Source organism: Primulina eburnea, chromosome 2 (assembly GCF_022965805.1).
Source record: "Primulina eburnea isolate SZY01 chromosome 2, ASM2296580v1, whole genome shotgun sequence".
In the NCBI taxonomy this organism is placed as follows: domain Eukaryota; kingdom Viridiplantae; phylum Streptophyta; class Magnoliopsida; order Lamiales; family Gesneriaceae; genus Primulina; species Primulina eburnea.
The window spans coordinates 40,789,222-40,813,272 of record NC_133102.1 but is presented as its reverse complement, the minus strand read 5'-3'; the positions used below and the strand labels follow the sequence as shown (position 1 = coordinate 40,813,272).

Below are 24,051 nucleotides of genomic sequence, written 5' to 3'. Positions count from 1 at the left end.
TTGCACTCTTTGCAGACACACATACACATACACACACTATGCACGCACATTGCACGCACACACACATTGCATACACTTGCACAAACACTGCACACATTTTGCACTCTTTGCACACACATACACACACTCTGTACGCACACATAGATTGCATACACTTTGCACAAACACTGCACACATTTTGCACACACATTGCAAACACTTGCACAAACACAGCACACATTTTGCACACACATTGCATACACTTGCACAAGCACTGCACACATTTTGCACTCTTGTACACACACATGCACATACTTTGCACACACACACACACACACACACTTTGCACACTCTCGACACACACTTTGCACAAACAATACACACACTCTGCCCACACACATACACACACTCTGCCCACACATTGCACGCACACACACATTGCATACACTTGCACAAACACTGCACATTTTTTGCACTCTTGTACACACACATATACACATGCACATACTTTGCACACGGCGCACACTGCACACATACACACACACTCTGCACATTCTCGACACACACTTTGCACAAACAATACACACATTTTGCACACTCTCTGCACTCACATTTCATACACACTGCAGAAACACTACCGGCACAAATTTTGCACACACATTGCAAACACTCTGCACAAACATTGCACTGTTGGAATTTATATATAGTCTCTGAAGAAAAACTGACTATAAAATTTAATTTCGATCAAATCGAAACACAGCGGAAGCGATTACATAATTTCATAAAGTATAATCTAACATATGAATATAGATTACTGATGAATTTAAACAAAACTATTTACTAGAAGACTAACCTCTTGTAATTTTTCTCCTTTTTGTAAATCCAATATGCGTAGAAACCACAGTCTTTCAATACGATTCTTCCTATCGACGGGAGTGTGTGGGCACTCAAAAAACACAAATGCTAGAAATAAAATTTTATTTTGTTCTCTACTTTATTTTCAACTCATGAAAAGTAGAGAAAAAGTGATTCTCTCAAGAGACCGCCTATAATCCTATTTATATTAATTCAAAACCAAGAGTTCAAATCTAATTCCAATTGGGACTCCAAAAATCGACCATATCATCTAGGATATGCCAAGATTTGATTTGGTTTGAATATTATATTTTATGCCTTTTAAAACTATTTTTAAAAGTCATAAGATTCCTAAAATCTTATCAAAATAAATTAGAACCTTATTCTAACTTATTTATATGTTAAATAATATCTAAATTTTATTCACAATAAATTAAAGATATCAAATAGGATTTCTAGGATCTGTCAAAATAAATTAGAATCTTATTCTAACTTATTTTCAAATAGCAAATAATATCTAAAGTTTATTCACAATAAACTAAAGATATTATCAACATTTTTTAATATTATTATAATAATCCAAATATATAATTATCTGATAATTATATTTTAATATAATTAATATATCATAATTAATTATATTTATCTCAAAGCATTTGAAGTTATAGAAACAATTTTCCAGGTGATTTCTAAATTACATTTCTAGCTCGTCGTTAACTTGGAAAGGCGTATCGGGAGCCATGGATTCATAATTAGAAGCTCCAATAAATTGGATAAATAATTAAACTCTTTAATTAATTTATCTAATTTATTAATTTCCTAATTACTCCACTAAAAATATGGAATTGCACTATTCTTCATTATGAAATATTTTACTCTACAAAATCGAGTAGTCCATTGATATAATCATTACATATGGATTAATCTTCCATAGACAATTCGTAACTGAAGCTAGGAATTTTCCGTTTACCTCTTCAATTACTTCTTATCCTCATTTACCATTAATTCGCTAGTGAGTGATTCAATTTATAACTTGATTATAAATTAGTTGGTCCCATCACTCTGTTCCAGAATTAACAAATGAGGGAATCATCTTTCTACTTCTGGCAAGAAGGAATGGATTCCATGTCTATGAATTCATATTCCCAACCATTCATTTCAAATATAAATCTAAAATGCATGTAATAAGAATGAGCAATCGCAAACATTAAACAAGCAAATTAAGAATCATATTGAAATGAACATGAGTTTATAATCACGTCAGGATTAAGATTTGTCCATATATGATCATCTTTATGACTTAATTTGAATTTCATTGTAACAACGGAATTTATTATGAAATGACTAATTAAATCGGTCCAAGTCGTACATAATCACATTATATATAAATGCCCACATCTAGACGTCCCAACATCGACGATCCAGATAAGATGATCACATTCATAATGTGCATGGGCCGCATTATTGATTCTTTAATTAAAGATCCATATTTTAATTAATTCATCACCGACTTAATTTAAGCTTATTATCTATAATTTTAATCCCCTTGTATATATAACTCTTATATATACTAAAATTATGATTACATCGAATAAACTAGGAACTTGCTACGATATTCATGACAATAACATTTTCATGCAAACATGATCAATCATAAATGTCGCTTTCATTCACTATTCCCAACATGCACACACTTTGCACACATACATGAGCACACCACACACACATTCTGCACAAACACATTTTCTACATGCATTCAAACATAAAAATCCAAGCTAAAATTCTCAACATATAAAAAATACCATAATAAAACGGACGAATCACATTTTCCTTTGATGTTTAGGTTGAGATGCTTCAAAACTTGCACCAGATATTTGAGAAAACCACGTGTTCTTTAAGTCAAACGAAAATGAGTTTGGATCGAAGATTTTCATATAAAAGGCTGAAAAAAATTAAAAGATGATACATTAAATAATTGTTTGGCTGGAAACTTGAAATAAAACTTAAAACTTGAAACCCTTTTAATCTACAGAAATTCTTTTTATCGTTCTCGGGCATTTTCACCGGAGACAATTTCGAGCAACCCTCACATGAAAATGTAAGAAAAATCTTTGTACATCACTAAAAAAGCATCGAAGTTAACATCCAAAATAAACAATTAGATGCATAATTAAATAAAAGCAAGAACGCAACTCTTTGTTCGATAGTTTTTGCATTACACTTTTTCACATGCTTCATTTTTTCCGTAGTCACCATAACGCAATGATCGAAACAGACTTAAAATTATTATTATTTTTTTAAAAAAAAGAAAAAGAAACAGAGTTAAAATCACTGAAAATGCACTTAAACATTTGCGTATTCTTGACTTTTTAAGAACAAAGATTTCATGATAGCTGTTGCGGAGAATATATTTTCAATGATTATTCTACAGTGGTGATTCCAAATTATCTTACCCAAAATTTTGAACATAAGCTAGATTGATTGCAAGTGTTTGCCACAATTCTAACTCGGGGACGTAATCCTCCTCCCCTCGTCATCCAAAATTTGTGCTCTCCAATGCTTACACTTTCTAGCGTAAATGCTAGCGTGAAGAAAGAATAAAAGTGTGCATCAGACTGAAAGTCCATTTATACTAATGAGCCTAACAAACTCACACATTTTTAAAAGATTGCCTAATAAACTCTGAACAAATCCTAAAAATATACGACCAGTATCCTATTGATGATAAATGTGGTGACAGTGGCTCCTTGCGCTTGTGATTTGTTCGTTTGCCGCAGATCTGAGATTAAGCTATATATATATATGTGTGTGTGTGTGTGTGTGTGTGTGTGTGTGTAAACTGCAAGTTTCAAACAAACATTCGTCCTATATAAGCTGTTCAAAAGAAGAGAATTTGAATTTGATGCAGGAAAAAAACTATAATATCCGTCCATGAAAGGGAAGAAAGGTCAAAACCCATTTCATGTCGACGGTGATACAGCCCAAGCACCATTTCATGTCCTCTGAGGTGAATTTGCTTGAACGTTGTTCAGGCCACCTAATGGTATGCTGCTTGAATTTTTCGATTTTTTGCTCCCAGAAAGCTGCAAGAGATGTAAGATGAACAAGTTAAACAAAGCATTCTGTGAAACTTAGGAGGGAGGGACAAGACCATATCTTTATGCACGGTATATGCACAAGTTTGTAGAAAATTTTAAGAACGGAATTGTAAAGTGGCTGTAAAAATTGGAATTAAAATGAAATTTCACTCACCACATCACCGGCATTTCTCTTAAGCTTCTTGCCTGTTCCCAGAAAGTGGAGCACTTCATGTTTGGAACGATATTTGCGTCCCGATGGATCAAAGAAGTACTGCATATGTCGGATGTTAGGCACAAATAGCCAAGGATATAGTTGACAGTATACATATAGAAATGCATAAGAAAAGGCATCGTCTACAAAAAAATAATTGGAAATAGATAGAATGACTAAAAATTATTGGAACACAAAAGAAAGTGTAACATAGGAAATCATGAATAATTTTTGGCAATTAATAGCACTAAAAAATGAACTCAATAACGGATTAGAACATTTAAACCTAATTGCACAATGTAATTATGTCCACGGATGATATAGTTTCAGGAGGGGAAAGGAGGCAGCCTTGAACAAACACAGAAAACATTTTATTCATGTATTATAATCAATCAATTTCTAAAAATAGTCTCATTTTCACGTTGCTCGCCAATAAGGTGGGATCAACACATTCATTCATAACTACTGAACAGGTCATATTGCACCATGAACGAAAGAGAGAAAGTCATTAACTGAAATATGGTATCCACACAACCTAAATGGTTAGCTCTATGACATTTCTTGCAGGCACTATCTTATGAAACAAAATTCTGCCACTGCCACTGCCACTGCCACAAACACCACAGTCTTGTGTATGTTTCAACATAATTGTCAACAAATCCTGTTATATTAGAACTGGTTTTCCAGCAAAATATTATAGAAGACACAATCATTGCAGTGCTGATCTCTATCATCAAACAAAGTATTAACCAGTAAGTAATGTGGGTGATCACATCTCAAGTTGGATTTACCATAATAACAGGTTATTAAAAAAGTTACATTTTGAAATATTAAGAAAAAGGAAAATTTCCGCATCTATAAATGCGACCAAGCTTCTACCTTAAACTTTTGAATCAAAATAGTGCTCTAAACAAACTTGTAGGCCTACATCTCGCAGTAAACTCCCCACTTGCTCAATAACAAGCATAGGATTACAACATACAGCAACCTTAGAACTCCAAATCAGTCGAATATAATCCAAAATCCTCAATTGTCTCCAAAAATATGACACATTTAAACTCTCAGTATAAATAATTTTCATAATACGAGGAAAAACTGACACGTATTTATTGAGTTTTAATTTTAATTAAATTATGTTTATCATTTGAAAAGGTCAGCACTTACGAAGTCCATTCTTCAACTTGCTAAAATCTTTGCCAAATTTTATGTAAAATGTAAAAAAAAACATTCAATAAGAAATATTAAATTTTTGGTTTTCAAAATATCAGTAGAACACAACTTTACAGAAGGGGAACACATGTTAAAGAAAGAATTCCAAATCTGCTAACCTATAGAAAGAACTCATTCAAAATGAAGACAGATAACATCCAGCATATTGTAAGGAAATATGATATTCTAATCATTTATTCAAATCCTAGACTTTGGTGGTGGAGTTCTTGAATTTCCCATGCGTGTATCTTTTTCAAATAACTCCCTTTTTGGCCGATGAGTTGGGATCCTTGCTGGGCTGGTTTATGGTCAATGATTCTGAGTTGTTGGGTTCGAAACATCACCCTCCTTTGGAGAATCGGATTTGTCCTCAAATGCAAACTCTGGAAACTCAGTTGCTAAAGTCACTGCATCTTCCGGAGAGGTTCAGCTGGAGATAACCTCTGCCAATGCACCAGAAATGCTATCTTCCCCTGGCATGATCCCGCTCCAGCACTGCTTGTGGAACGGGACAGAATCTTTCTTTTTGTATCGGTGGTAAGATTGGTGGTAGTAGGGGGATCTCCCATTAAGTGCATGTATAGAAATTTATGGATCATTCAGGTTTTCCTTTGTCTCAAGTGGATCAGGTGGCTCGTCCATGCTCCTTTCAAACCTGAATAACTGAATTGGTGACGGGGCGGATAAACCTCGTCACAGTTAAAACATAGTTCGTGAGAGTGTCTTTCTTCTATTTCTCCTTGAGATAATTTTTTACTAATGGAAAACGAGGTGGTGGTGAGATATGCCAAGCAGGTTCAATCTAGCCTCCGTTCATTTAATCTAGCAAGACATCGCAGTTGTTGATGAAGATCCACTTCCACAGTGATATGTTCTTGCAAGCCATGAAAGAATATTTGAACTTCTGGTTAGCCAGCAAGATCCCCAACTCGAGCAAATAATTGTTCAAAGAGCCATTGTCAGTCTTCGACTAAATCTTGTTAATGTAGTTTAACCAATGTTCCCCAACTCATTACTGCAAATTTGAGGCTCGAAATACATCCAAGTGAAAAGAGACAAGTCCCACTTTCTCTACCTCTGGAATGCATTAGCGGAAAAAATATTCACAATGCTTGAGCCGACCTTCTGGATTGGTTTGGCCATTGTAGCATGGGACATTGATCTTAAAGAATTTAGGGACACCAATGGTCCCTAACTCACGACTGGGCCGGGAACGGGGTTCTAGTCTGGTGTGGCTCTTATATGGCTCTCGTGATTGCCTATGTGGTTAGTGGTGAGAGTGAAAGTTAACAGTACAAGTTATTCGGCCAGTTCACGGTGGCGGCGTTCTGCTGCAGTCTTGTCATCCTTGTACACTATAAGAAAGCATCAAATTCCTGCTGAAACTCTTGTGATTCACCCGTAACACTGGTCTCTGATGCCAATATGCTACATTCCCTTGAAACGGAATGAGTTATGGGTCTTGTAAATGGTTGAAACACAAAGTCAGCGATCTCCTATTTGCTTATTTGATTTTTGGCCTTTACAACCTATTGTGTGAATACGTAATCGAGGCTCATCGGAGAGAAACTCATGATCTCATATTCAATATATTTTGTAAGAATGCAAAGATAAAATTTTATTCAAGAATTCCTTCAATAAATACAAAAGAGTGTCCCTCATTCACATTAAATAAATAATTCCAAATCTTCTAACCTATAGAAAGAAATAATTCAAAATAAAGAGAGATAATATCCTATTTTATCGTAACCAAGCATAATTTGATGATAATTAATTCAAAGAGAGAGAATTAACTAGTATCCCAGATTTTGGTGTATCTTTTGTAAATAACTTTGTCTTCAGCAGATGAGTTTGTATTGAGGTACAATAATTGTTCCTACTAGGTAGAGCGATCGAACAATGACGTTTGAGCTTCTATACGGTTTAAAATATTTGAATTGCACTATTAGCACCAACTATAACTTTTGGTAAAACGCTTGTTCCTACAATTAGTATCAGAGCCAAAATCATGAGTTCGATTCTCATTGATGACAAAAACTGCAATTATTGAGAGAAAAGTTGTTGAGGTGCAATAATTATCCCTGCTGGCTAGAGCGATCGAACCATTGCGCTTAGGCTGCTATGCGGTTTAAAATATTTGAGTTACATTATTACTACAGGTTATAGTTTTTGGTAAAGCACAGTTCGGATCCTTGCTGGATTGGTTTACGGCCAACAACGAGTTGGCACAAGTCATTGATTTTGAGCATATACAAGGCCAAATTATTTGGATATGTATAATGTGTTGCACATGTTTTGTCCACAAAACATTTGGCCCAATGATTAATATTTTATTTGTTTATTCCTAAAAATTTGGTTTCGAGACAAAATTTAAAATAGCCACCATTTTCCTCTGCTAACATAAACAACACAGGCTGCAAGAAAGCGTGACCTGCGCACAACTACAATAACTTCCATATTTTTCCTAGACTTGATAAATGGAAATTTTCATTCTTAAGATCACGGTGACTTTGCCACAGTAAATGAGCCCTCTAAAGAGCAAGCATTTCATTCTCAAGAGAAATCAAGCATTTGCAAATTGAATTTTTCATAATTTTAGATGGTTATTTTGGAATGAGATAACCACCAGATATGTGGAGTTAATGTTAAAGCCAGTCTGAATTTGTCGAGAATTTTTTACTATATAAACTTTTGGGCATTACAAAAACAAAATTACGTATTAAAATTGTCGAAAGAACACACAAACACACTGGGAGATTCAATCATTTCTTAATTTATATCAGCTGAAGCTATCATAAATTGCCCAACTGGGAAAAATCAGCTACCTGAAGAGGCCGGGCTGGGATTTTGCCATAATGTTTCACCAATGTATAGAGTTCTAGCAACAGTTAGCTAATAACAAATTGCATAACTGTATGTTAAATTCAACAAACTCTTGTTTAAGCCGACTATATGGCGCTAAATTGAACAAACTTGGCAACACACATAACTCAAGGTTGAACAAGCTTACTGCTTAAACTTGCAGATTTGTGCGTGATGCAGAAACTTAAATGTTTCCCATCAGTTCAATATAGCCGTGGTCTAATTATATTCTGGATTAGAGTCCACAATTCAACAGTAACAGTCTAACAGAAACCTACATTTATAGAAATGAAAAACAATGGACAAAATTACAGACGAATCAAAATGGAAGTATCACGCAACAAACATAAAGATAGCAGTAACAGAAACCTTAATTTGTAGAAATGAAACCAATGTACAAAATTTACAAACGAATCAAAAATTGGAAGTATCAGGTAACAAAATACGAGGAAAAAGTAAGGCGCGAAACGAACTCAAAGCCTAGAACCAAAGAAACCATACTCTGTCAATAAGTCCAGTAGAGGCGCCAGAGGTGCGAACTCTCAAGTCAATCCTCCAGTCCTCCGGCAACCATTCGGGCCTCTTGGCCATTTCCTCCATGCTTCGCCTCTTCGCCACCTTGGGGGTCGGCTCCGGCAAAACATCATCCGGGGCCACCATCGAAATCGGTACCGCGTCAATGACGGGCATCGATTCTAAGCCATCTCGCCTTTGATGGTGCTGGTCCTCCGGGGAGTCGCTTCCATCAGCGGCTTCGAATCCCATAACCGGGTCGGGTTGGGTGTGGTTAGGATATTCGGGTTGCGGCATGGCAATCTTTGCGGAAACAGTGCAAAATTCGAACAAGCAAAACTCAGAGTAATGCGAAAAATAAATCTACGAGCATTACAGTAATAAATGCTTTCAACTAATTATTGACAAAAACCAAAAAGTCCCTCTTCAATTGCAAGTGCCATTTCCACCCCAAACTTTTCAAAAATAGACCAATTCGATCCGTGTTCGAAAGTGGAGTAGAGTTGTCAATGCGAGTTGGGTGTGTCGGGTTGACCGCCAACAAAATTTACGGGATGAGTTGGAAAAGTCTTAACCTATTAGAAGTCAGGTTTATCTTAAGTGTTTGACAACCAGGATTTGGGAGTATTTTGTGGGATTTAGAATTGGATTTGGAATTAGATTTGGAAATTCAAGTATTTGAAATTCCATTTGGTGTTCGGTTTAAAATTTAAAAATGGTATTTACAAATCCATTTCTTGTTTTGAGAAAAAAAGATTTGAATTTGGAATTATAAAATTTTACTAAATTACCCTTATAAACTTTTGGTGAAGAATGATATGTTGGATAAAAAAGTAATTTTATGTTTTTTAAAATCCAAATCCCACCAAATCTTATCCAATTTTATGGGATTTGGATATATTTGTGGAAATCCCATGAAATTCCTAAGCAAATCCGAATCTTTTTTTTTTTAACATCTTGCCAAACAGTAAAATAAGATTTTGAAATCCAAATCTCATGAAATCTTGCCAAATATTGGTTGTCCAAACACACTGTTAAAATTTCCTTTGTCTATCCAATATACCTAACACGAATAAAAGACGGATTAATTTCAACTTTTTTATGTTTATCTCTTCTCTTAAGTCATTTTCATACTTATCCATTCTAACTATTAAGTCCCCCAAACAGATATTATTTCTTCCTACCAAAATACATCCACCTAAATTCATCTTCCTCAGGTTACAAGATAAAATTTTGAACAATTTGGCTCTGTTAGCAATACTCTAACAATAAAAACTGTAAAAATCGTTTACGATATATCATTCAAAAAATCATTACATCCACTATCATAAGTTTGTCTAATCATCAAAAGCATAACAATTTATTCGAACTGTTATAATCCTCAGCATATATAATTAAATCATAATTAAATCACCAAATTGTGTATGCTGGACCAAATATTCTATTTCTTTCTCGTTCAAAAATGATACAATCTTCTTACAAATCTCAACGTATTTGGATCATATTAACTTATATTCAAAGAATTGATTCCTTCCAAGTTTAGTGGCGAAGTAAATTTGAAAAAAAAAAAAAACAAAAAAACAAAAAAACAAAAAAAAAATAAAAATGTTATTACTTCCCAAATTTTAAAATTAAATATTGTTAATTTAAAAAAGGCAAAAACTTGTGTAAGACGGTCTCACGAGTCATATTTTGTGAGACGAACCATTTATTTGGGTCATCTATGAAAAAATATTACTTTTTATGCTAAGAGTATTAATTTTTTATTATAAATATCAGTATGGTTGACCCCTCTCACAGATAAAGATTCATGAGACCATCTCACAAAATACTTACTTTTTAAAAAATTGGATCGAGTCAATAAGATCTGGGTGAAATAACAGTTGACTCAACCCATCATGCCCTCGACCGACCTCGGGGTCGAGCTCTTCATTTGCGTCGAGCTTGACCCAGGGTCAAGCTCTTCACACCTCGACACACTCTCATGGGTCGATTTGGTCGATCTGGATACATATAAAAAATTTTGGTAGCAATTTGCGTTTGTGTGTGCGGTCTAACAGGTAGATAGGAAATTAACAAATAAATCTATAACATCTCAATCGAATTTATGGGTCGAGTTCGACCCAATAAAATTCAAAATAAAAAGTTGATTTTTTACCAAGACGTGATTCTCTCGTTCAATTTCTTGCTGGCGAATACTTTGTAGATTCACTGTAGCCAGAAACTAAACAAAATTACAATTGATGGTAAGGAGGGTTGAGAAGAATAAGATATTTTGTGAAGATTGAGAAGAAATGAAGTGAGATGTGAATTGAGTTGAGTTATGTGAGATTGAGTCGTGTAATTTTTTTATTTAATTAAATTATAAATTTATCATATATAAATAAAATAAAAATAAAATTTAAATACACTAATCAAAAATTAGTTTTTAAACAAATTAAAAAAAAATTACATTCACTCTTTTTTTAATACACTTCCAACGGCCCCTTTTTTCCTCATTTTCCCCCATTTTTTACTGGCTCATCAATCATAGGCTAGAAACATGGATTTGATTCCAAGTTCAGCTGTCAATGAAGGACCACTGTTTGCAGAGGTGGACATGGGCGGTGCTGATGCTTTTGGGCCGCCTACCGTTCGCGCCACCGTGGTTCAGGCTGCCACAGTCTTCTACGACACCGCCGCTACTCTCGGTGGCTTCCGTTTCAATTTCTTTTCATTTTTCTCGACTGAATTGGATTCATTTGCTATTTGGGTTTCTTATGTTGATGATTTTTTTTTATCATTACGCATGCTCATGTTTGGCTGGGGTGCGAAATTTACGGTTTAGGGAACTTTAGGGGGGAAATATCTTCCAGTTGAAATAGTATTGATGAGTTTTATTATTGGAAGAAGGCTAATTGTTTTGTTTTAATCAACTGAGCATCAAGTTTCTCTATTTTTTGGTGTCAGCACCTTGTATGGAGGTAGCCGAATGGGAAAAAATGTCACATTTCAAATGGAATTTTTCAAAACAAGTGCAAGTTATGTTCTAAGAAAATCATGAACTTCTATTTAGACTAGAATCCCTGGCTCGCTGCACCTGCTGGGAAAGGGATAGGACAGATACTGTGATTCTTGTTTCATGTGTAATAAAACTTCTGCCCTTTGGAATTTGCTTATGAGAGTACTGAACATGCGTGATTGTTGTGATAGATAAAGCTGAGAGGCTTATAGCTGAAGCAGCATCATATGGATCTCAGTTAGTTGTGTTTCCGGAAGCATTTATAGGTGGCTATCCCCGTGGATCAGATTTCGGTGTTACAATTGGCAACCGTACGGCCAAGGGTAAGGAAGAGTTCCGAAAATATCATGCTGCCGCTATTGATGTTCCTGGTAAGAATTCAGCATCCGTAATATCACATAATGGCTGTCTAAATTTTGTGAGTCCACAATCCAGCGTTTTCTGCCTTGCGTTTTCTGCAACTGCACCATAGGATTAGCTTGATTTTGTACCCACAGGACTTGTGTTAAGCATAGAAATTGAATTCGTAGATGTCATAGGTATCGGCAGAATGTGGGGCTTTGCTGGAGTATTTGGATAGAGATTCCTGTGGCATGAAACTGTTATGGCCTAGGGATATTGACCGAGTTATGGGACGGTGTATCAGTTGTTAAGATCTGTGATACTCCTTGTCTTGGATGATCTACGCCCTTTTTCACTTTCGTGATGAATTTGGGTATAGAGGCTCATTAATGAGAGCACTCTGGATCTTGTAGCAATATATAGGAAGAAATTCTTTATGTGTTTTTATGATACTCGCATTTATACCCAAGTTCTGGCCAAATAAAATGAAAATTTATTCCTAAAATCAAGCCTCCCTAACCTATTTGGCTATTTCTTTCCTTATTTATTCTCATGGGATAATGAGTTATTCTTATTTCGAAACAAATGGATAAACATAAATAAATAAAACAGGTTAGAGTTCACCAGGAAGAAGTAACTAAAGTTTCTGGAATTTCCATGCTGAACTGTTTATTAGTGACATCTTTTAACATGATCGAGCTATGTATCGGGCCTGTAGAGGTCTGGGCCAGTGTGTGTGCATCCTTTGTGACATTGCCGAAACGTATAATTAGCTAGAGTAACTCAGTTGTACAACCATCAGTGACTGATTCTTGCTTAGGCGGGTGAAGTTATATAAAAAACATGAATGTTCATTGGTAGCTAAAATAATTTTTGGTACACCCATGCATATGATAAGATATAAATGTTATTTTTAAGTAATTTTTGTTTTCAAAATCTTGATGTAAAAATTTGTAATGCCAAACATATAATAAGATATACTCTATCCATCTCAATTATATATTTCAACTTTCCTTTTTAGTTTGTCCCAAATATACAGACATGTATCCAAAATATACAGATATGTGTCCATATTCAGCAATATTTTTTCTATTCTTTTTCTAATACACTCTTATTTAATTTGGGGTCTTGTAATTAACTAACTATTGGAAAGATAACAAACTATTTAATATTTATAATCACTAATTAAACAAGGGTAAATTGAAAAGTTGTTTGTATAACTGTTATGTCCAATGAATTCCTTAATCTGTATGAAAAAAGAAACAATCCAATATAATGGGACAGAGGTAGTATATGTTTTTTTACACATGCATTTTGTGTCTTAATATAAAAAGTGTTTATTTTAAATAAACCCATGAGCTCTAATGCCAAGCACATGCTGTGTAAATCTTAAAAGAATGTGGCGGCAGGTTAGCTAAGAGTTTCTGGACTGGAGTTTTAATGAAAATTTGATTTTCCTTTTAGGTCCTGAAGTTGATCGTTTGGCTGCTATGGCGGGAAAATATAAGCTGCATCTAGTGATGGGTGTTATTGAGAGAGACGGATATACTTTGTACTGTGCCGTTTTGTTCTTTGATTCTCAAGGTCGCTATCTAGGAAAGCATAGAAAAGTCATGCCAACAGCCCTAGAGCGCATAATTTGGGGTTTCGGAGATGGGTCCACAATTCCCGTTTTTGAGACTCCTATTGGAAAAATCGGTGCAGCAATTTGTTGGGAAAACAGGATGCCACTTCTAAGGACGGCTATGTATGCCAAAGGTCAGAATTTTTAGTGGTATTTATACTTTTCACTGTACTAAAATATGACATAAGCTTGCCATTCTACCAAGAGTTGTAGTTGACAAAGATAGTGTAACTCAAATCTCTTAAACTATGAAGTAATCCAAGTGTCATATTTTGGTAATTTTACCAAATAAACAGCCACTTGGATTAGCATTTGCAATTGCAGCTCCCAGGCATATGATGATACCGAGTATATAACTTTCCACAAGCTGATATGATTTTTAAGTTACAGGCTGGGTCTACTCAATTTCCGAATATCATGATCTGCCAATCCACTCGTGTTACTTGATTTCAGGATGGTAATGTTTTCAGGTGTTGAGATATACTGTGCACCCACAGCTGATGCAAGAAATGTGTGGCAATCATCGATGATCCACATTGCTCTGGAAGGCGGCTGTTTCGTTCTATCTGCCAACCAGTTCTGTAGAAGGAAAGATTATCCGCCGCAACCTGAGTACGTGTTTTCTGGCGTGGATGAAGATCTTACACCAGATTCTGTTGTTTGTGCTGGCGGTAGCGTCATAATCTCACCATCAGGAACTGTACTGGCAGGCCCAAATTATGAAGGAGAGGCTCTTATTTCTGCTGATTTAGGTAGGCCTCTAATTTTCAACTTTGATAATTGGTTTGGAGTTTTATCGAGTTTGGCTGCCTTATGGTTTTCGTCCAGTGATCAAGTGTATTCTTTTCAAGATGTTTCTTATCAAATTAACATTAAATATGCAGATCTTGGGGAGGTAGTTCGTGCAAAATTTGATTTTGATGTGGTTGGTCACTATGCTCGTCCTGAAGTCCTCAGTCTGATCGTGAAGGACCACCCCATGTGTCCAGTGTCATTCACATCAGCATCTGGGAAATCTGAGACCTCTCAATAGTGATGGTACCTTCCTAACCCGTGTTGTTAAAACAATTGGTGGCTCTTAAAATTGAAATCATCCCCTGAATGACTTGTCTTCAATGTTCAGCTATTTGCCCAAATTTATTTTGTTGATATCTTGGAAAGAATCCTTCTCCACAATATGAATTTTGATTGTCAATCCCATCATAAAAATTAAAATCACAGAAGGAATGCGCCTAAACTCTAGGCTCCATGAGACTCAGTCCTTCGATACATGCCTTCACCATGAAGCATGAGCCTTGGTGCAGTTTAAAGGCTCATACTGCATTCTAGCCACTCCTTAAATTTAGTAACAGTGATTTCAATATGAAATGTAAATTAATGATTTTTGTTTTTGCTTGCACGCTAATAATAATTTGTTTTATCGTCAATATATTGGATGATATGTGATGTAATTTTCTTTACATATTTAGATGATAGTATGATATCTGATTGCCATTTAAAAGTCTACTTGTATGATCCAGATATGTGTCAGTTGAGATGGCTACTAAGCTACTGCTAGAAGTACATTGAATCAAGCGTTATGCATGTTATTGTGTTTAGAGTTGGAGTCGATGTGTCATTGTGTGAAATTTTTCTTACTCAACATGATCCTCTCCCAAATCTCCTTTCTCTTAGGTCAGCTCTTCATTGTCCTCCCTCCTCCAATATCGCCGGAAAAGCATGAAAAAACCAGTCAGGGGGCACCGGGATATCTCCCGGCATGAGCCATCCGATGCCTAAGTCGGGCAAAACAACCATGGAAAGTAGAAAAATGAGAGAGAATGTGTGTAAAGAGAGAGGGATAGAAACCGATAAAAATTTGATCCCCCTCTTGTGGAGGATAAGCTGATATATATTAAACAATTCACCATTGTTTAAATTATTAAAAAACATACCTCATTTCTCCTTTTCGCCTCAAAGATGTCGGGTCTATGTTATTGTGTAATCCTTATTCTCCTACTATTCTTGAATTGACTAGGAAAATTATGATATCGTGGTAAAACATGATGACATACCACGTGACATGTCAATCGATTATTTTAGAGGTATCACCACTCCCTCCCTTCGAGTCGAAACAATGAGGTAAATGAGAAGACTCGATAAAAGCTAGAGAATGTAGAATAATCACATAGATGATAACATCCCTTCAAGTAGTTGTGACGACCGGATAAATGAGTCAGACCCATATAGCCTACAGTGACCAAATGAACAAATATATACCCGTCCATTCTAGGAAGATAGTGGCCAAGGACTTGTGTTTGACGAGCGGTCGAACTAAGATAACTGACTATTGAAGAGCATAGCATTCCTTCAGGCAAGCACAAGATATCCGAGGCACAACGGCAAAAAACTCCGAGGTGCGTATGAGGACTGAACTAACGTCAATAGCCAAGAGATATATAGAAAAATTCGCAAACCATGTAGTAAAGTTTGAGTCAATATCCCATTACAGTAGAAAATCTGAAAAATATATGTTTTTCTTGCGCTGCATAGCAAATGCATAATAATGTATCAAAAAAGCCACATGGAGAAATCTCAAGCAATATTATGTAATCAGAAAACCAAATATCTGAAAACTTATCACAACTCTTATTTATATCCGATCAGCTTAACAAAATAAAGTCGTGTAGGCGTAACCGAAGTAAATTGGGCGAAAGCCCCTATAAATTCTATGCTCATTGTAACCATGACAATGGGAATTCTTTTTTTTTTTTATGACAATGGGAACTTGGTGTAACCATAGCTCCTGAGTTCCTGATCACTAATTGATGCTACCCCGAGCTCCTGAGTAACGACACCCAGCTGTAACCCTTGAAAACATCCTCCAACACATCATCATAACTCTTATACTAGGCTCGGCCTCAATGGAAAAATCCCATCTCCGCTAACTCCTCTTCTAGGCCCGTCCTTGGTAGGAAAAATGAAAAACATGTTCCATTTCCGCTAACATCTCTGCACGTGGCCCCGATTGGAAAATTGGAACACACATCAGACTGACCACCCACAACAAGTAAACAAATGATATCATAAACCAAGGGCACCTTGAGGTTACCAAGGCACATAACATTGTAAACCACACAAGGTGCCCTTGGTTTATAATATTAATTGTTTACTTGTCGTGGGTGGTCCAGCAGAGGAGTCTCTGGATTGTGTTCTCGTATTTCCTGCTGGTTCCGGTCACAGGGGAGTTAGCGGTAATGGAACATGTTTTTCATTTTTCCTGCAAGGACGGGCATAGTAGAGGAGTTACCGAAGATGTGATGTTTTTTCAATTTTTAGGGGTTATAAAAGTTGTGGGGTGGGAGGATATCCAGCAGCTCGGCCCGTCCCTAGTGTGGATAGATAAAAATTTGTATGATATTTCCTGGAGGCATTCGGAATTAAGGGAGGCCTTCTCATTATAATAATTCACAATGAAATATATGATTTCTTTTAGAAGTTCGATGTCATTACTATCTTGTTAAAGCATCAAGTTGAATCCAATTCCAATTCCAATTCCACCTGTAGTTACCAATGATTTGAATGCATGTGATCTGAATAATCCCACCTATTTTCTTTGATTCTCTATTTACAACAATTATTGGGTATCAGCAGTCAAACTTTTCTTTGATCGGTAAACAAATAATGTATATATATATATATATACTAGAAAAGTGCACGTGCGTTGCACGTGGAAACGATTTTATCTGAGATAAAATTAGTTGATAAATAAATAAAAATGAAAATTATATATTTTATAAATTCATATTAATTACATATATGAAATTTACATGTTTTCACATGTTTATTTTAAATAATTTACTTTTCGTTATATAATTTTTTTTTATTTCTGTGTACCGTGTCGAGTTTTAATAACAAGTACGGATATCGTCCGATAAAACTTGATATACTACAAATCTACAATAAAAACAATTCTTTAATTAACTTGAACAAAAACTTGAATAAATTAATAAAATAAATTGAAATTAAAATAAAAGGATTAAACAAACACGATTTAAATAATTTAAATTAAAATTAATAAACGACTGTTCGAATATCGGTTAATGTACATATCAATTCTTAAGCAATGCTTTTGAAGGAATTCATTATTTTGTCAATATACTATGTCAAATTATATTTAACTAATTCAACAACATACAACAACCAAGTGTCTTTTTGTTATTTAATAATTGCAATTGCAACAATGAATGGTGGATTTCTCTAGCTTTCGTTTTTTAGTCTATGACTATCAGCATGTACTCAATCTCATATATTGTTAGGACCGGCTAGATGTTTAGAGGGGGTGAATGAATGAATACCCTATTAAAACTTCGGTATGATTGGTTTGAGCTAACAAAATACAATCGCTTTATCTCAACTAAGTTGTCAGTTGAGTTACAAGTCAGCAAGGTAAAATATATGTACAGAAAAAGAATTGTGATCAAAGTTGAACCAAATGGATACTAACACTATAATCGGTAGATGCAGTTATCCCAATGCCAAAAAATTTCATGATGTTCAGTAGTTTTTCGTTGATGAAAATATTGTTAGACAACCAATTCAAGCTGATTTTGATGGAGAAAATGGAGAAGAAATGCAGATCCTTTGGAGAATGCATAATCTATATAGTACAAGCAACAATCAATAATCAATCAATATATTTCAGTCAATGAGACAGAAAATGAACAAAGAACTCAACGATTTAGAAAAAAGAGCAACATGGATGACACATCCTTTGGAGAATGCATAATCTGTAGAATACAAGCAACAATCAATAATCAATCAACATATTTCAGTTAATGAAACAGAAAATGAACAAAGATCTCAACGATTTAGAAGAAGAGAAACATGGATGACAAATTATGAGGTAACTGGTAATAATCAAATTGATTAATTTGTTCATTTTGCTCTATTTTCATATTGTGATCCAGTAACTTTCTAAGAAGGTGTCAAAGAATCAAAATATCAAAAGGAAATGGATGCTGAAATTACATCCATCGATAAAAATAAAACTTGGGAACTCATCGAACTTCCAAAAGGTCAAAAAACGATGTGTGAAGTAGATTTACAATATTAAATTGAAAGAAAATCGAAAGCCGAGAAATTCAAGGCACCGTTGGTAGCAAAAGATTACAAACAAGCGTTTGGAGTCGGTTATAAAGAAATATTTGCTCAGTTGCAAGACATGATACGATCAGATTGGTAATTACCTTAGTAGCACAATATTCATGGTCTATCTTTTATTTTGGCTGTGAAATCGGCATTCTTACATGGAGAATTGGAAGAACATATATGTATCCATCAACCTCTTTGTTATATTAAGTTGGAAATGACAATAAAGTGTATAAATTGAAAAAAACTTTGTATGGGCTAAAGCAAGTCCCACGAGCTTAGTATAGTTCTTTTTTTCGCCCCCATGTTGTAAGGTAAGTTTTCAAAAAAGTCCATATGAGTATAAACTTTGTACAAAATTGAAGATGAAGGAAAAATCTCATTGTTTGTTTATATGTTAATGATCTTATATTCATTGAAAATGATAGTGTCATGTTTGAAAATTTTAAGAAGTCCATGATGGTTGAGTTTGATATGTCAGATCTTGGCAAGATGCATTATTTTCTTGGTATGAAGTAGTTCAATCTACTTATGAGATTTTTATTTCACAAAAGAAACATGTTCAAAAAGTTTTGTGCAAATTTAATATGAAGAAATGCAATTCTGCAAGTACTCCCGTAGAGTATAGTTTGAAGCTAACAAAAAGTTGTGAAGGAAAGAAGATTGACAACACATTTTACAAGCAAATTGTTGGAAGCTTAATGTATTTGACAGCAACAATGTCGAATATTATGTATTCTTTCATTCTCATAAGCAGATACGTTGAGAATCCTATAGAAATGCATTTTTAAGCTGTTAAGAGGATTTTACGATGCCTGCAACGAAAACAAGAACTTGGTCTCTACTATAAGAAAGGAGAACAATCAGATTTGATGGATTTTTTTGTGATAGTGATTATGCAGAAGATCGAGATGATAGAAAAAAACTTAAGGATGATTTTTTTTCTTAGATCAAGCGGTTGTTCCATGCACTTCGAAGAAACAATCAATTGTTACTTTATCAACCACTGAAGCTAAATTTGTTGCATCAACTTCATGGAAGAAGCAAGCTCATTGATGTGAAATATCAATTGTGACCTCACAAATAATGAAACAATTGATCTCTTATATTGTAGAAGGAAAACCAAGTAGCTGACATGTTTACCAAGTCCCTGAAACTGCCTGCATTTCATAAACTAAAGGAACTACTTGGTTTAACATACTACAAAACAAATTTGAGGGATGATATTCTTATTAAGCCGATGTTGACCTTATCGGTTTAAGGGAGAGATTATTGAATTGTTAAAAGTTTGTCGAAGTACTTAGTTATATGTCTTGTCAAATAAAGTCTGTTAGTCATTGTTTATTATTAACGTATTACAGAAAATAATTATCTTAGCATATTTGTTATTTCATGGTTTAGTGGTCAAATACTGTTGCTATTTTTATGGTTCTTTCTATATGTGTACTTGCCTATAAAAAGCTCATTGCTGAATAAATAAAATATATAACAGAAAATATAATTCTTCTCTTTGTTTGATTTATATTTTACTCTGTGAACCACTAACCACAAATCTATATGTTCATTTAACTTGAAGTTAAAAAAATACAGTTCGAACCATTTTTGCTTATAAAACGTATATGTTTATTTGGCTTGAAGTTTAAAAAATTAAGTTCGAACTATTTTTTGTTATGAAACATAGAAAATATATCGTACATATAAAAAATTTTAATAGTAGTCTACTTTTTCAAGTTAAAGAATGCATAATAAAAAAATATGTAAGAAATATTAATAGTATTCAACTTTTTATTTGAAATAATGCATAATTATGTATCAATTAAATAAATAAATAAACTAACTTATATTAAAAATATATCAGTTATTAACTAATAATGGGGAAAATAATGCATAATGATGTATCAATCTATAAATTAAATAAATTAACTTTATTTAACTTGAAGTTTAAAAAATTAAGTCCGAACCTCTAGCTAAAAATCTATATGTTCATTTAACTTAAATTTAAAAAAATTAAGTCTGAACCACTAACAAAAAAATTATATGTTCATGTAACTTGAGGTTTAAAAAATAAAGTTTTTACCATTTTTGGTTATAAAACGTAAAAAATATATTGTAGGTTTAAAAAATATTAATAATAGTCCAATTTTTAATGTGAAATAATGCATAGTAAAATATATCAATTATTCAAATACAACAAATCACCAACATCTACAAATTTATTTAAGCTAAATTTTTAGATTGAAACCATATGTAAATCAAATATTAGATAACCAACAATGTATGGATGCGTATTATAGATAAATATGAATGGTATAATGACAAATGTATATATTTTAATTAACTTTAAGTTAAACATATTAATATGAATCATTTTTTGTTAAAAGAATAGAAATATATTGTAGGTTTAAATTAAATAATACTAAACTTCAAATTTATATGTTTATTTAACTTGAAGTTTTAAAAATAAAGTCTGAACTATTTTTTGTTATAAAACATATATGTTTACTTAACTTGAAGTTTTAAAAATGAAGTCCGAACCGCTAACCAAAAATTTATATGTTCATGTAATTTGAAGTTTAAAAAATTAAGTCTGAACCATTTTTGGTTATAAAACATAAAAAATATATTAAAATAATAGAAAATATATTGTAGGTTTAAAAAATACTAACCACAAATTTATATGTTAAATCAACTTGAAGTTTAAAAAATAAAGTTTGAACTATTTTAATTATAAAACATATATATTTTTTAACTTGAAGTTTAAAAAATTAAGTTCGAACCGCTAACCAAAAATTTATATGTTAATATAATTTGAAGTTTAAAAAAACATAGAAAATATTTGAAGTTTAAAAAATAAAAAATTAAGTCCGGACCGCTAAAAAATAGAAAATATATTGCAGGTTTAAAAAATATTAATCACAAATTATATGTTCACTTAACTTGAAGTTTAAAAAATAAAGTTTTAAAAAATAAAGTTTAATCTTCAATTGGCATTGTTTTCCCATTCATTGGCAATAAAAGTGACCGTTTCCTCACCGTTTCCTCATCATCTGACCAATGTTTTGCTATGCATAATTTCAAACTTCAATTGGCATTGTTTTCCCATTCATTGGCAATAAAAGTGGCCGTTTCCAGTGACCGTTTCCTCATCATTACTCCTATTTACTTTCCTGATTGCAATTTATCAACTTCACCATCGTTTCCTCATCATCTGACCAATGTTTTGCTATGCATACTTTCTTTTAGCAAATTCATGCATCGAGAATTATTTCCTTGTACATGCAATTCTCTTCCTCCTTCAGAACTTTGAAGCTTTATTTGTTTTCTCGGGGGCAGGAATTACAGATCCAGTTTAGGTGAAAGGTTTAGGCAAATTGATTGTGGATGGCAATGATTGACTGGAATTTTTAGGAGGAAGCAAGGGAAGTTGGTAACCTTCGGAGCCCTGAGGTTGGCGAATTTGTTAGGATGTTGTTGCGAAGGGGATGAAAGGTTGCTCGTCGCCGAATATATGCCTCATGAAACTCTTTCAAAACATTTATTTCATTGTGAGTTCTTGTCAATCTTGCAACTTATTTGCTTATAGAGCTGGGAGGATTTTTTGAAGACATCAATTTTATGGGGAATAATTGATAATGGCCCTATATATCAATCATTTTCATGCAATACTCGGTGATTTTCATACACAAACATGGAACTTTGATTTGGAAAATCACTATCTAAAACTATTGATTTCAATCGTTGAGTGCTTGGAATGGTATAATTTAAGTAGAATAACTGCAGAATATTATATCTTAATCTAACCTTCAAACTGGGACCCCTTCTAATCTTGGTTTGTGCTACTTACTCTTTGTTGACTGCGATCCTTTCACTTTCATTTTGGAGATTTCTCAGGTCAAATGTCAGCTGTGTTGATTTCTTAGAGTTATTTTTGGCGAGTCATGAATGGATGAAGTTCTTATTTTAAAGCTTTGAACTTATTCTTTACTTAGTTATTTAACTAAATACAGGGGAAAATAAACCGCTGAAATGGGCAATGAGATTGAGAGTGGCCTTATGCATAGCACAAGCTGTAGACTACTGCAGTGGCAAAGGGCGGGCACTGTATCATGATCTTAATGCTTACAGAGTTTTGTTCGATCAAGTGCGCTCTTTCATCCAATGTGTTCTGAATTCTGATAATGCTGTTCTGTTAAGATTAAAAATGGATGTATTGTTATGATTCTGACTTTCTTTTACTTTTCCTTTTTTTTTCCTGGTCTGACTTTGTTATGCTCAAGAATGGTAATCCCAAGCTATCATGCTTTGGATTGATGAAGCTATCAAGCTATCATGCTTTTTTTAACTTGAAGTTTAAAAAATTAAGTCTGAACCGATAACCAAAAATTTATATATTATTGTAACTTGAAGTTTAGAAAAATTAAGTCCGAATCATTTTTTATTATAAAGCTTAGAAAATATATTGATGTGAAATAATGCATAGTAAAATGTATTAATTAAACAAATTAGGTAATAGGTAATTAGATAAGAACATTGAAAAGTCATCTAAATAAATAAATAAATAAGACATTAATTAAGTAATAGTTGGAAAAGGGTAACCAAGTAAATTCACAATTGAAACTCATATATTTATAATAGTATTAGATACAGAGTTTTGTTCGATCAAGTGCGCTCTTTCATCCAATGTGTTCTGAATTCTGATAATGCTGTTCTGTTAAGATTAAAAATGGATGTATTGTTATGATTCTGACTTTCTTTTACTTTTCCTTTTTTTTTCCTGGTCTGACTTTGTTATGCTCAAGAATGGTAATCCCAAGCTATCATGCTTTGGATTGATGAAGCTATCAAGCTATCATGCTTTTTTTAACTTGAAGTTTAAAAAATTAAGTCTGAACCGATAACCAAAAATTTATATATTATTGTAACTTGAAGTTTAGAAAAATTAAGTCCGAATCATTTTTTATTATAAAGCTTAGAAAATATATTGATGTGAAATAATGCATAGTAAAATGTATTAATTAAACAAATTAGGTAATAGGTAATTAGATAAGAACATTGAAAAGTCATCTAAATAAATAAATAAATAAGACATTAATTAAGTAATAGTTGGAAAAGGGTAACCAAGTAAATTCACAATTGAAACTCATATATTTATAATAGTATTAGATATATATATATATATATATATATATATATATATATATATATATATATATATATATATATATATATATATATATATATATAT

The 24,051-nt window shown here is 33.4% G+C and overlaps 2 protein-coding genes across 6 annotated transcripts; one reads left to right on the top strand and one right to left on the bottom strand.

The window, feature by feature from the left end:
• Positions 1–3,680: 3,680 nt before the first annotated feature.
• On the bottom strand, positions 3,681–9,214 carry LOC140823190 (uncharacterized). Of its 2 annotated transcripts, XM_073184386.1 has the most exons (3): positions 8,698–9,188; positions 4,087–4,185; positions 3,681–3,917 (listed from the first exon to the last, which is right to left on the bottom strand). In XM_073184386.1, exons 1-3 carry the CDS (start codon positions 9,004–9,006, stop codon positions 3,828–3,830), a joined length of 498 nt encoding a protein of 165 aa, XP_073040487.1. In that variant the 5' UTR covers positions 9,007–9,188; the 3' UTR covers positions 3,681–3,827. The 2 variants fall into 2 exon arrangements, with proteins under 2 accessions (XP_073040487.1, XP_073040488.1); XM_073184387.1 differs by lacking the exon at positions 4,087–4,185 and having other exon boundaries at positions 8,698–9,214.
• Positions 9,215–11,191: 1,977 nt separating this feature from the next.
• Positions 11,192–23,025, top strand: LOC140823188 (bifunctional nitrilase/nitrile hydratase NIT4B). Of its 4 annotated transcripts, none has more exons than XM_073184385.1 (6): positions 11,192–11,399; positions 11,902–12,081; positions 13,517–13,810; positions 14,147–14,428; positions 14,561–14,714; positions 22,814–23,025. In XM_073184385.1, exons 1-5 carry the CDS (start codon positions 11,252–11,254, stop codon positions 14,707–14,709), a joined length of 1,053 nt encoding a protein of 350 aa, XP_073040486.1. In that variant the 5' UTR covers positions 11,192–11,251; the 3' UTR covers positions 14,710–14,714; positions 22,814–23,025. The 4 variants fall into 4 exon arrangements, with proteins under 4 accessions (XP_073040486.1, XP_073040485.1, XP_073040484.1 ...); XM_073184384.1 differs by lacking the exon at positions 22,814–23,025 and adding an exon at positions 14,898–15,191; XM_073184383.1 differs by lacking the exon at positions 22,814–23,025 and adding an exon at positions 14,800–15,191.
• Positions 23,026–24,051: the final 1,026 nt, after the last annotated feature.

What these genes read in the sequence shown, in the direction of transcription:
- LOC140823190 (XM_073184386.1), bottom strand. Translation starts at nt 9,006, where the DNA reads ATGCCGCAACCCGAATATCCTAACCACACCCAACCCGACCCGGTTATG. An exon ending in CTACTGGACTTATTGACAGA is followed by an intron (nt 4,186 to 8,697) that starts GTATGGTTTCTT and finishes CGACATATGCAG; the next exon opens with TACTTCTTTGATCCATCGGG. An exon ending in AGAGAAATGCCGGTGATGTG is followed by an intron (nt 3,918 to 4,086) that starts GTGAGTGAAATT and finishes CATCTCTTGCAG; the next exon opens with CTTTCTGGGAGCAAAAAATC.
- LOC140823188 (XM_073184385.1), top strand. Translation starts at nt 11,252, where the DNA reads ATGGATTTGATTCCAAGTTCAGCTGTCAATGAAGGACCACTGTTTGCA. An exon ending in TGCCGCTATTGATGTTCCTG is followed by an intron (nt 12,082 to 13,516) that starts GTAAGAATTCAG and finishes TTTTCCTTTTAG; the next exon opens with GTCCTGAAGTTGATCGTTTG. An exon ending in GACGGCTATGTATGCCAAAG is followed by an intron (nt 13,811 to 14,146) that starts GTCAGAATTTTT and finishes TAATGTTTTCAG; the next exon opens with GTGTTGAGATATACTGTGCA.